General features: G+C 43.1%; 1 protein-coding gene across 8 annotated transcripts in view; it reads left to right on the plus strand.

Moving 5' to 3' along the window:
• Positions 1-12,954, plus strand: part of LOC138761072 (uncharacterized G-patch domain protein DDB_G0278987-like) — a 40,234-nt gene continuing 27,280 nt past the window's right edge. The window contains exons 1-4 of one of the 8 annotated variants that reach the window (XM_069932655.1): positions 8-161; positions 2,531-2,755; positions 5,919-6,003; positions 6,774-6,976. In XM_069932655.1, the coding sequence (XP_069788756.1) occupies position 6,003; positions 6,774-6,976 (204 nt within the window). In that variant the 5' untranslated portion in view covers positions 8-161; positions 2,531-2,755; positions 5,919-6,002. Of the gene's footprint in view, positions 162-2,530; positions 2,756-4,308; positions 4,420-5,918; positions 6,004-6,773; positions 6,977-12,954 lie in introns of those variants that run through there. The other 7 variants (XM_069932660.1, XM_069932661.1, XM_069932654.1 and 4 more) reach the window with 7 other exon arrangements.

Genomic DNA, 12,954 nt, shown 5'->3' on the forward strand with positions numbered 1-12,954 from the left:
GCTGATGTTGAGTTTGGATTCTGATTGGGCAATTATCTGCCCATGTTGTTTGATTAAGAATCAGCAATTTGAAACCAATGATTTGTATCTGGTTTACACCCATCACCTAATTCTTTTTGTCTTGTTGTTGGTAGTCTATGACATCATAAGAAGGGAGGAAGGTAAGAATTTCCAATCATATAGAATGTTCCATGTTCCAAACTATTTCACAACCAGAATTAATGCCTGTTGTCATACAGGGAAGTCAGGGCAGCCAAACTATGCATTGCAAGGTCCCACAAACACAAAATGAGATGAGCCCATTATTTTGTGCATTATGAGATGAAACATAATGTTCGGTACTATACCAGAAGAATTCTCCTGATCTTTATCAAGAAGTGATCTGGGATTCTTTGCCCATCTGGATGGGGAGATGGAATTTCAGTTTAATGTCTAATACTGAAATAAATCATCTCCAACAAACAGCACACTTCTTGTGCAGCACTAAGCCTTCACCCTAGGTTAAATGCTTAAGATTCTGAATGGGCTTCTGACTTGGAGGTGGCTGGACTCTCTCCAGACCAGCTGCTTGGTTGTCCTGATGACCAGTCTGTGCCCTGTGAAAGTTTGGCAACTCAACTCAGCTCCAATCTAATTATGGCTAGTACTTTCCTGTAGGATTGTCTCCCATGCTTCTCCTTTTCAACAGGTATTCTTCCTGTTTCTCGGGCCCTGCACCAGTCTACTGCTGTCCCAGAGTCTGCAACCCCTCATGGTACTTTGCTGAATCTGACTTGATGCCTGAAAATGCCACTGAACCTCCTAGATATCACATTCGTACTTTGCCTGGGAAAGCCATCCCATAGGGCTAAGTGGTATCATGTGATGTAAATGTGCCAAGTGCAGTGCAGGTTGATAGAGTAGTTAAGAAGGCTATGGTGTGCTGACCTTCATTAGTCGGGGGATTGAGTTCAAGAGGCGTGAGGTAATGTTGCAGCTCTATAAAAGTCTGATAAGACCACACTTGGAATATTGTGTTCAGTTCTGGTCACTTCATTACAGGAAGGATGTGGAAGCCATGGAGAGGGTGCAGAGGTGATTTAGAACTATAGAACACTAACAGCACAGAAAACAGGCCCTTCTAGTATGTGCAGAACTATTTTTCTGCCTAATCCCACTGACCTGCACCCGGACCATATCTCTCCATACCCCTCCCATTAATGTACCTTCCCAAATTTTTCTTGTGTCAAAATTGAACCTGCAAAGGGTTAGCATGAGCATTTTCCAGCATTCCTAATAACAGGAGAAAGAGAACCAGAGAGAGTCCTTTCAGAGTCTCTGAGTGTCCGTGGATTCCTTTCCAGCACTCCCACAACCTCTGCAGTTGCACAGACTCCTGTTCAAACTGTTGGCTGCCCGAGCTCCAGATCCAAGCCTCCGATATGATCAGGAAGCCTTCAACACCTTCTTGCCCTCAGCACCCTCTCGACTCCTATTTCCGATAACTGGTTCCCACAAGCCAGCCTCCAGCAGCCCGCAGTCTGTGTGAGTCCTTTGACCGCAGGTCGCCAACCTATGTGGGTCCTTCTGAGACTAAGACCCTCATTGGTCTGTTATTGTGGACAACCTCCTGTCGGGTTGTCGCCCATGCTTCTCCTTTTCAACAGGTGTTCTTCCCATTTCTGGGGCCCTGCACCAATCCACTGCTCCCTCAGAGTTTGCAACCCCTTGTGGCCCAGGACAGGCACTGCCATCTTGGGCTCAGACCTTCGTGTTTGCAGGATTTAACAAAATCACCAACCGCTCCTTTAACAAGCCATTTGAAACCTGCATGGAGCCTGGGCAAATGGGACCCTGCAGAGCAGTGATATGTCTCCACTCCCCACTCTCCAGGGTCCCCACCAGTGGCACCGCTGCTGTTACAGTAGCTCCAGCAGCACAGCCATTTGTTTACCCTTAACCCACGAACTCTAGTTTTTATCTCACCGAACCTCAGTGGAAAAAGCCTGCTTCCATTTACTCTATCTGTACCCATCCTTATATTGTATACCTTTATCAAATCGCCTCTCTCTCTTCTGCACTCCAGGGAATAAACCCTAACCTGTTTTACCTTTCCCTGTAACTCAACTCTTCAAGTCTTAGCAACATTTTCATGTAAATCCCCTCTGCACTATTTCAATCTTGTTGATATCCTTCCTGTAGTTAGATGAACAAGACTTTACACAATACTCCAAATTGGGCCTCACCAATGTCTTGCACAATTTCACCAAAACATCTCAATACCCATAATGCTTTGACTTATGAAGGCCAATGTTCCAAAACTTCTTACTACCTGTGTCACCACTTTCAGGGAATTATGTACCTGCGTTCCCAGATCCATCTGTTCTACCACATTCCTCAGTGTCCTACCTTGGTTTATTCTTCCAAAGTGCAGCACCTCACATTTGTCTAAATTAAATTCCATCTGCCATTTTGCAGCCCATTTTTCTATATGGACCAGATCCCTGTGCATGTGTTGAAAGTCTTCTCCAATCTTTGTGTCATTTACCAGGATGCTGCCTGCATTCGAGATCATGCCTAATGAGGCAAGGTTAGCAGAGCTAGAGCTTTTCACTTTGGAGTGAAGAAGAATGAGAGGTGACTTAAAAGAGATCTTCAAGATTATGAGAGACATAGATTGGGTGGACAGCTAGCACCCTTTCTCTGTGGCGACAATAGCAAACACCAGAGGACAGGTATATGGTGAGGGGATGAAGTTCCAGGACAGATATCAGGGGTAAGTTTTTTTTTACATGGAGAGCTGTAGATGCCTGGAATGAATTGCCAGGGGTGATAGTGCTGGTACAATAGGATATTTAAAGGATTCTTAGACAGGCACATGGAGGCAAGAAAGTAGAAGGTTATGGGTGCAAAGTAGGGAAGGTCTAGATTATTGAGTAGAACAACGTGGGCCAAAGGGCCTGTACTGTGCTGTAATATTTTATGTTTTGTGCTCTAAGTTGGCTGGCTGGAACAAAGGCTTCCACTGGACCCCTTGGATTGACAGCAGAGCTCTATCTTGAAAACAGTTAACACCTTCTGTAAATAAAAACATAACAACAAATACTAATTAAATAGAATGTGTATCCAAGAAGTTAGTGGTGGAAGCAAATATGATTGTAGTACTTAAAGAGGATTTAGATAGACACACATTCATGCAGGGAGTGGAGGTTCATGGGTCAAATGAAAGCAGCAGAGCTTTAATTGGCAATATGCTTGACATGGACTCGTGGGCCAAAAGGCCTGATCCTGTGCTGTATTGTTCTATGCTCTAATTAAAGAGTGGGGCCCATTAGGGAACAAATCTGCATGGAACCTGAGGACATGAGAGAGGTCTTAACAATATTTTTCAGCTATAATCACAAAGGAAAAAAATCACTGTAGTTGGATGGTGCAATTTGAGAGCATATTAAGATTAAAGATTGGGAGGCATGTGATGTGTTCTTGGGCATTAAGGTGGATAAATATCCAGGCCTGATGAGATATGTCCCAGGCTATTATTGAGTCAAAGACAAATATTGCTGGGTCCTGATGGAGAGATTTAAATCTGCAGCCCATGAGGTGCCAGATGATTGGATAACAGGAAATGTGGTACTTTTTTTCAAGAAGGGCATCAGGGATGAGCTGGGTAATATAGTTCAATGAGGCTAATGTCAGTGGTAGTGAACATACTGGGAAAAATTGTGAGGGCCAGGATTAATTTACATTTGAAAACCAGGTTTGAATCCCACGCTATCTGTAAGGAGTTTGTAAGTTCTCCCCATGTCTTCATGGGTTTTCCCTGGGGTCTCCAGTTTCTTCCCACCATTCAAAATGTTCCAGGCGGGCGGGGTGGGGGGGCGGTGTAGGTTAATTGGGTGTACATTGGGCAGCATGGACTCGTGGGCTGAAATGGCCTGTTACTATGCTCTATGTACAAATTTTAAAAAATTAAATTCAACTCTGATGGGAAACCAGTTAAATTTTCAGTTCAGGAACCCTTCCTTAGAACTAACCTTTCCCCTGCTCAGAACATAGTTGCTGCTTGACTGGCTGAATTGTTCCAGCATTTCACTTTGTGTTTTAGATCCCAACAAATGCATTTTTATTTGCTTTTCACTTTACTGAAAACACCAGGTGTTCTTGCCACTGCCAACAAACTCCATACATACTGTATCAATCATTAAACATTGATTAAAAAGTGGCTTTCATATACTTCAAATAAGCATCAAAGTCCCAAAGATTGAAATCCATACAATCTGTCCTTTAACTATTGATTATCCATATTCCTGTGTTTTTACTGCATTACTTTTAAAGAAAGAACAAGCTGAACCAACTGGTCCTATTCAGTGTCCTATAGAGGCCTCTCTGCATGATACTGTTGCTGGTTTCACTGCCTCCAATCTCACTGATATTTTCAAGGTAATGTGAATGGGTACCTTTCTCTATAACGATTACACACTGTGTTTTCTCTTTCAGTTCCATTAGTGTTAATAAAACTATGCTTCTTAATTTAATTCATCTTACAACTGAACTTCGAGCCAAGAATTCTCATTTTTCTTTAAATAGCAAAGTTTTAAATCTTAATATTTATCAATGTTTCACTTTAAAATATTTAGCTTTTTGGATCTGGGGTTTGCTAGGATAGCAAATTTACAATCACCATTGAGAAGATAGTGGTGAATGGTCTTCTTGGACACTGCAGCCCCTTGTGAGAGTTCCAGGATATCAACCCAGCCTTTTTCTTCTTCAGCAATAATTCGATCTTTATCCTTTTTCTACACTATTCTCCTCCCTCTACATTTTTGTTAATTTAAAATCATTGTTCCCTCTAATTTTTTTTCCCTGTGACAAAAGTATGTGCACACTGACTGCTTGTACAAATGTAAACTTGAAATTGTTTCAACATTATTTTGGCACAGCCTCTCTCTAACTTTACGATATGAACACTGTCTGCCAAATAGAGCTGCAGCCGTGAGGTGATGTGAATTAGTGAGGTGCAAATGTGGTATTTGAAAAACCGACTAACTAGTTAACAGAAACAGCTAAGAGATTATTTTCATTAAAAGTGTAATAATGAATTCCTACATTATTTTAGGTAACTAACCTTTTGTGCTCACATTAATTTCCTTTGTGTGCTGGCTGCCAAATGTGTGTGTGCACACGCGGACAACTTCGAGGGAACAGTGTGGCAGAAATATTCTGGAGGAGGGAGCAACCAGTTTGTTTGGAATGGAACTATATTGTGTTGAACCAGGCCCTTTGGCCAAATTCATCCAAACTCCCTATCTGAGCTAATTCCATTTGCTTGTTTTTGGCCCATATCCGTCTCTAAACCTTTCCTAGCCATGCGCCTGTCCAAATGTCTTTTGAAGGTCATAAAATCCCATCAGCTGCACCTGTTACATTCTCATGCAACATGTTCAACAATTTCCAGCCACACCTCCTGTATTTCTCTCTGCATTTCTTGTTGCCAGACATTTCAAAATGCAGCTTTCAAAGAAACTACAGAATATTAGAAAAAAAAGATTTCTCAAATCTAAAACGTTGACTCTCCATTTCTCTCCAGGGATACTGCCTGACCTGCTGAGTCCTTTTCAGCAATTGCAGTTCTTGTGTTTCTATAAAGATTTTGCCCTTGACTCCTGTGCAAATCTGTCATTGATCCAGTTGAGTAATTTTAGTTTGAGCAAACGTCCATTTTTTTCTAAAGGTTTGCTTCCTGGAAAAAAATAGAGATTATGATAAACAACTTCAAGCTGAACACAAAGATAATACCAACATCAGGAGGTCTGCAGCAAAAACTGACCCTTGCCAGTGACATCCATGTGCCAGTGACAAACAAACAAATGATGGTCCCAATGAGGGGGCTTCAGAGAACTCTGATTAAAAGTCTGATACTGTTCTTTTTCATGCTCCAGGTAAACTGCTAACAGTTCATCAGGGAAAAAGATGTCAGGATTTGTCCCCTACTTTGCAGATGATGAGGACTCGTCAGAAGATAAAGTAAGGATATGGACAGATAACCATATAACCATTTATGGAGCAGAAACAGGCCATGTTGGCCTTTCGAGTCCGCACCGGTTCACTGATGGGGGTGGATTACCCCAAGTGAGGTGGCCAGCTAACCCCAAGAAATCAGTAATCTTACTGCCCCACTCTCTTCCCATTTGTTATTTATCTGCCCAATACCCTGACTACACACTTTGTATAAATGGTTCCAAGATAACTTAGAAGTTACAGGAATAGAATATTAAGCCTTAATTGCTTTTCAGAATACAGAAGGAAGAGGAGTCTTCAGCCAGCCTGAAGTATTTCTTTTCCACTGATGCGCGACACTCTTCTGAGTGCAATAGAGCTTGGTGTTATCCTGGATGGAGTAACTCACTTGATTAGCAACAAATAATCAATAGATATTTGTCACTCTCTGTGTCAGCAAACAGCTTGAAGCTTACAGGTCCCTGAGTAATAAAGGCAGCAAAACCCATCTCACAGGAACATTTCTCTGATTACCACTGTGCCATAGCCAGTCAGCAGGCTTCGTGTTTAATATCTTAACAATTAAAATCCACCCCAAAAAGTTTGAGTATTATGTGCTCTCACTCCGGAATGTAGTCATGCCGAGAGGACGTCATCAAATAGGAATTTGATAAATTATGTATATAGTAACTGGAAGTTGTCTTATATTATTGGACCAGCAATTCAGAAATGATATAAACTTAAGCATAAATCCCAACATTGCAGCTGAATAATCTGTATTTAAAATTCCATTACAGTGGACAACCATTTTTTTCAAAAGGTTTGCTTCCTGAAAAAAAAAATTAGAGATTATGATAAACAACTTCAAGCTGAACACAAAGATAATTTCAGATTTGCTGCATCACATAGGCTTTGGCTCAACAGGCTTTGGCTCAACAGGCTTTGGCTCAACAGGCTTTGGCTCAACAGGCTTTGGCTCAACAGGCTTCGGCGAGAACAGGTAAGAGGTGAGGAATAGTAGGAGTTGAAGTCACAAAGGGCCACCCTATTCAAGGAATAAAAAAGGATTCAGCAGGTAGGCACAGGTAAGGGCAGGATTTTATATAACATATTTTGTTCCTCTAGTCAAAATGTGGGCCGTCAGGGAAGCCAGCAGTATCCCCGACGACTTCATTTGGAAGAAGTACATCCAGCTGCAGCTCCTGACAAGCCAAATTAAGGAATTGGAACTGAGTTGGATGAACTCCGGATCATTTGGGTGGCAGAGGGGATGAGAGACAGGAGTTACAGGGACACTATCACACCTAGGAGGCAGGAGGAGGGTAGATGGGTGACAGTCAGGATAGGGAAAGAGAACAGGCAAGCAGTGCAGGGCACTGACAAGTATACCTTTTTAGATACTGTTGTGGGGGGGGAAATGACCTACCATGAACAAGCCACAGAAATCAGGTCTCTGGCATGGAGTCTGGTCCTGTGGCTAAGAAGTGAAGAGAAGAGGTGAGCTGTAGTAATAGGGGATTCAATAGTTAAGGGGTCCGATAAGAGGATCAGTGGAAGAAGTAGTGTATCCCAGACAGTATACTGTCTCCCTGGTGCCAGGGTCCAATAAATTTCAAATCGAATTCATAGCATTCTTAGGGTGAGCTGCCAGATATTATAGTCCATGTAGGGACCAATGATGTGGGTAGAAAGGTAAGGAGGGAGGGAGTTAGGTGCGCTAGGTTGGAGGACAGGGTAGTGAACTCAGAATTGCTATAAAGACATAGTGCAGGAGGGAGGGCTTCAGGTTTCTGGATCATTGGGCTCTCTTCCGGGAAGGTGGGACCTGTTCTGACGGGACAGTTGTATCCGGTGGGTTTAAGCTAAATTTGTAGGGGGGTGGGGACTAGAGTGCCAGAGCAGATAGAGGAGTGGAGGATGAAAAAGGCAATGTGAATATTGCTTCCACGGTTGGAAGTCAATAGGTTGTATGTAATGGAAATGTTCTCAGGTGCATCTATTTCAACGGAAGGACTATTGTAGGAAAGGCAGGTGAGCTTAGAGCATTGATTGGCAAGTGGAATTATGACATTGTGACCATTAGTGAAACTTGGTTGCAGGAGGGGCAGGACTAGCTGTTCAATGTTCCAGGCTTCTGTTGCTTTAGATGCGATAGAATGGGGGATAAAGGGGGAGATGTGGCATTGCTCATCAGGGAATATATCACAGCAAGTGCTCAGGCAGGACAGGCCAGAGGCCTTGTCACCTGAGGCTGTATTGGTGGAGCTGAGGACCAGGAAAGGTATGACCACATTCATGGGGTTGTATTATAGACCACCCAACAGTCAGGGAGAATTGGAGGAGCAAATCAGTAGAGAGATAGCAGACAGCTGCAGGAAACATAAGGTTGTGATAGTAGGAGATTTTAACTTTCCACATATTGACTGAGATTCTCAAACTGTAAAAGGGCTGGAGGGCTTGGGGTTTGTCAAATGTGTACAGGAAAGTTTTCTAAATCAATATATAGAGGCACCAATTAGAGAGAATGCAATACTGGATCTCCTATTAGGGAATTAAACAGGACAGGTGACAGAATTGTGCGTAGGGGAACATTTTGGGTCCCGTGATTCTAATGCCATTAGTTTCAAATTAATTACAGAGAAGGACACGTCTGGGCTTTAAACTGAGATTCTAAATTGGAGAAAGGCCAATTTTGAGGAAAAGAGAAAGGAACTAGAATGTGTGGACTGGAATAAGTTGTTTTTGGGCAAGGATGTGAGAGGTAAGTGGAGGACCTTCAAATGTGACATTTTGAGAGTACAGAATTTGTATGTCCCTGTCAGGATCAAAGGCAAGGCTAGAAGGCATAGGGAACCTTGGTTTTCAAAAGATTTTGGGGATCTGGTTCAGAAGAAGAGAGAGGTGTATAACAGGTATAGGCAACGTGGAAAAAATGAGGTACTTGAGGAGTATAAAAAATGCAAGAAGAACGTCAAGAAAGAAATCAGGAAGGCTAAAAGAAGACGAAGTTGGTTTGGCAGACAATGTGAAGGAAAATCAAGGGTTTCTACAGGTATATTAAGAGCAAAAGGATAGTAAGGGACAAAATTTCCCTTTGAAGATCAGAGTGGTAGACTTTGTATGGAATCAAAAGAGATGGGAGAGGTCTTAAATTTTTTTTTCATCAGTATTCACTCAGGAAAAGGATACAGAATTATGAGAGGTAAGGAAAACAAGCAGCAGGGTTTATAAAGAGGAGGAAGAGCTTGCTGCAGAGTTGACGCCGGGGGGGGGGGGGAATCTGTGGGGATTTCCCTCGCAAGCGAGTTTCTGAGCCCCCCCATATGGTCACGACCATCGCTCGCCAGACCTGTCCCCTGCTACCACTGTCGTCAATAGCGTCTAGCGACTCTCCACCTACCCCAGGCTGTGTCACTAGCTTGCATCAACAGCCACTAGTGGCGAATGAATCTTGACCCCATAAAAGCAGTGCTCTCGGCACCTGGATCAGACGGGCAGATGATGGTAACAGCACCCCTCCTCCCCAACTGCTGAACGAGTTTATGAACTTTGCACTGTGCCCTAACATGCTAATGACCTCCTCTAACATTTGTTCTGGCACTGGTGCTGGCTTGCTGTCTTAAAGCAAATATGGTGGATAAATCCCCAGGGCCTCCCTCAGACCTTAAGGTAAGCTAGTGTAGAATTTGCAGGGGCACTGGCAGAAATATTTAAAATGTCCTTAGCCATAGGTGTGACAGAGGATTGGAGGGTAGCTCACATTGTTCTGTTGTTTAAGAAAGGCTCCAAAAGTAACCCTGGAAATTATATACAGGTGAGCTTGACATCACTAGTGGGTAAATTATTGAAAAATGTTCTAAGACTGATTAGGGATAGTCAACATTGCTTTGTGCATGGTAAGTCATGTTTAACCAATCTTAAGAGTTTTTCGAGGTGGTTAGGAACATAGGAAGTAGGAACAGTAGGCCAAAAATGGCCCATCGAGCCTGCTCCGCTATTCAATAAGATCATGGCTGATCTAATTTATGACCTAACTCCACCTACCTGCCTTCTCCCCATATCCCCTAATTCCTCTATCATGTAAAAATTTATCGAACCGAATTTTAAATATGTTTAATGAAGCAGCCTCAACCACTTCCCTGGATAGAGAATTCCAAACATTCACTACTCTCTGGGAAAAACGATGTTTCCTCATCTCTGTCCTAAATCTACTCCCCCGAATCTTGAGACTGTGTCCTCTGGTTTTAGTTTCCCTGGCCAGCTCAAAAAGATCTGTGAAATCCAGAGTAGGTCCTTTGCAGTCGGAATCAGGGGAATATATAATGGGGAATAAGGAAATGGCAGACCAATTAAATTCTTACTTTAGTTCTGTTTTTACAAGAGAGGATACAAATAACCTCCCAAGGATGTTGGGAAACATAGAGACTAATGCAAGGAACTGAAAGAAATCAGTATCTCTAAGGACATGGTCTTGGGGAAATTGATGGGATTGAAGGCAGATAAATCCCAAGGGCCTGATAATCTACATCCTAGGGTACTTAAGGAAGTGGCCATTCAGATAGCAGATGCTTTAAGAATTATTTTCCAGAACTCGATAGACTCAGGATCAGTACCCATGGATTGGAGGGTAGCTAATGTTACCCCACTATTTAAAAAGGGGGGGGTAGAGAAAAAGTGGGGAATTACAGGCCGGTGAGCCTTACATCAGTAGTGGGCAAAATGATGGAATCCATTATTAAGGATGTAATAGCGGAGCATATGACTAGCAGAGAAGGGATCGGACAGAGTCAACATGGATTTACAAAATGTATATCGTGCTTGACAAATCTATTGGAATTCTTTGAGATGGTGACAGGTAAAATAGATGGGGGAGAGCCATTGGAAGTGGTGTACCTGGACTTCCAAAAGGCCTTCGATAAGGTCCCGCATAAATGACTGGCTTCCAAAATCAAGGCTCATGGGATTGGGGGCAAAGTATTGATGTGGATTGAGAACTGGCTGGCAGGTAGAAGACAGAGAGTTGGGATAAATGGCTCATTTTCTGAGTGGCAGGCGGTGACCAGTGGGGTGCCACAGGGATCTGTACTGGGACCCCAGCTGTTCACAATTTACATTAATCTGGATGAGGGGATTGGATGTAATATCTCCAAATTTGCAGATGACACTAAGCTAAGGAGGGGTTGTGTGCATGGAAGAGGGGGTCAGGAAGCTCCAGTGTGATTTGGATAAATTGAGGGACTGGGCAGATACATGGCAAATGCACTACAATGTGGATAAATGTGAGGTTATCCACTTTGGTAATACAAACCGGAGGGCAGATTACTATTTGAATGGCAATAGATTAAGAGATGGGGAAGTGCAGAGAGACCTAGGGGTACTTGTACATCAGTCTCTGAAGGCAAGCATGCAAGTACAGCAGGCGGTTAAAAAGGCAAATGGTATGTTGGCCTTCATATCAAGAGGGTTTGAGTATAGGAACAAGGATACCTTACTGCAGCTGTACAGGGCCTTGGTGAGACCACACCTGGAGTATTGTGTGCAGTTTTGGTCACCTTATCTAAGGAAGGATGTTCTTGCAATGGAGGGAGTGCAGAGGCGATTCACCAGGCTGATACCTGGAATGGCAGGAATGACTTATGAGGAAAGATTGCGCAAATTGGGATTGTACTCGCTGGAGTTTAGAAGATTGAGAGGGGATCTCATAGAGACATATAACATTCTGGCAGGACTGGACAGAATGGATGCAGATAGGATGTTTCCAATGATGGGAAAATCCAGAACCCGGGGCCATGGTTTGAGGATAATAGGCAAACCATTTAGGACCGAGATGAGGAGGAATTTCTTTACCCAGAGGGTGGTGAATCTGTGGAATTCATTGCCACAGAGGGCAGTAGAGGCAGGTTCATTAAATATATTTAAGATGGAATTAGATCTATTTCTTAAGTCTAAGGGTATTAAAGGTTACGGAGAGAAGGCGGGGACGAGGTACTGAACTTTAAGATCAGCCATGATCTCGTTGAATGGCGGAGCAGGCTCGAAGGGTCGAATGACCTACTCCTGCTCCTATCTTCTATGTTTCTATGTTAAAAAACCTTCCTACATCTATCCTATCCATACCCTTCATAATCCTATATGTTTCTATAAGATCTCCTCTCATTCTTCTGAACTCGAGCGAATACAATCCTAGACGATTTAATCTTTCATCATAAGTCAACCCCTTCATCCCAGGGATCAACCTAGTAAACCTCCTCTGGACTGTCTCCAAAGCCAGTATATCCTTTCTCAAATATGGAGACCAGAACTGGACACAGTACTCCAGGTGCGGTCTCACCAGTACCTTATACAGTTGCAACATTACCTCCCTACTCCTGAATTCAATTCCTCTAGCGATGAGGGCCAACATTCCATTTGCCTTCTTAATAACCTGCTGCAACCTAACTTTTTTCGATTCATGCACAAGCACCCCCAAGTCCCACTGCACAACAGCATGCTGTAGTTTTTCACCATTTAAATAATATTCAGCTCTTTTATTTTTCTTGCCAAAGTGGATAACCTAACACTTACTAACATTGTACTCCATCTGCCAGACCTTTGCCCACTCATCCAGCTTAACTATAATCCCTCTGCAAACTCTCCACATCCTCATTACAATTTGCTCTTCCACTCAATTTGGTGTCATCCGCAAACTTAGCTACACCACACTTTGTCCCCTCCTCCAAGTCATCAATGTAAATGATGAACAGTTGTGGGCCTAGCACCAACCCCTGTGGCACCCCACTTACCACTCTCTGCCAACCTGAAAAACTCCCACTTATCCCGACTCTCTGCCTCCTGTCAGACAACCAATTTTCGATCCATGCCAATAGACTTCCCCGGACTCCACTTTCCTGTAATTTACTGATAAGTCTCTTGTGCGGCACCTTATCAAACGCTTTCTGGAAATCCAAATATACATCAACCTGTTCCCCTCTATCCACC

The sequence above is a fragment of the Narcine bancroftii genome, chromosome 4, assembly GCF_036971445.1.
Source record: "Narcine bancroftii isolate sNarBan1 chromosome 4, sNarBan1.hap1, whole genome shotgun sequence".
Classification (NCBI taxonomy): domain Eukaryota; kingdom Metazoa; phylum Chordata; class Chondrichthyes; order Torpediniformes; family Narcinidae; genus Narcine; species Narcine bancroftii.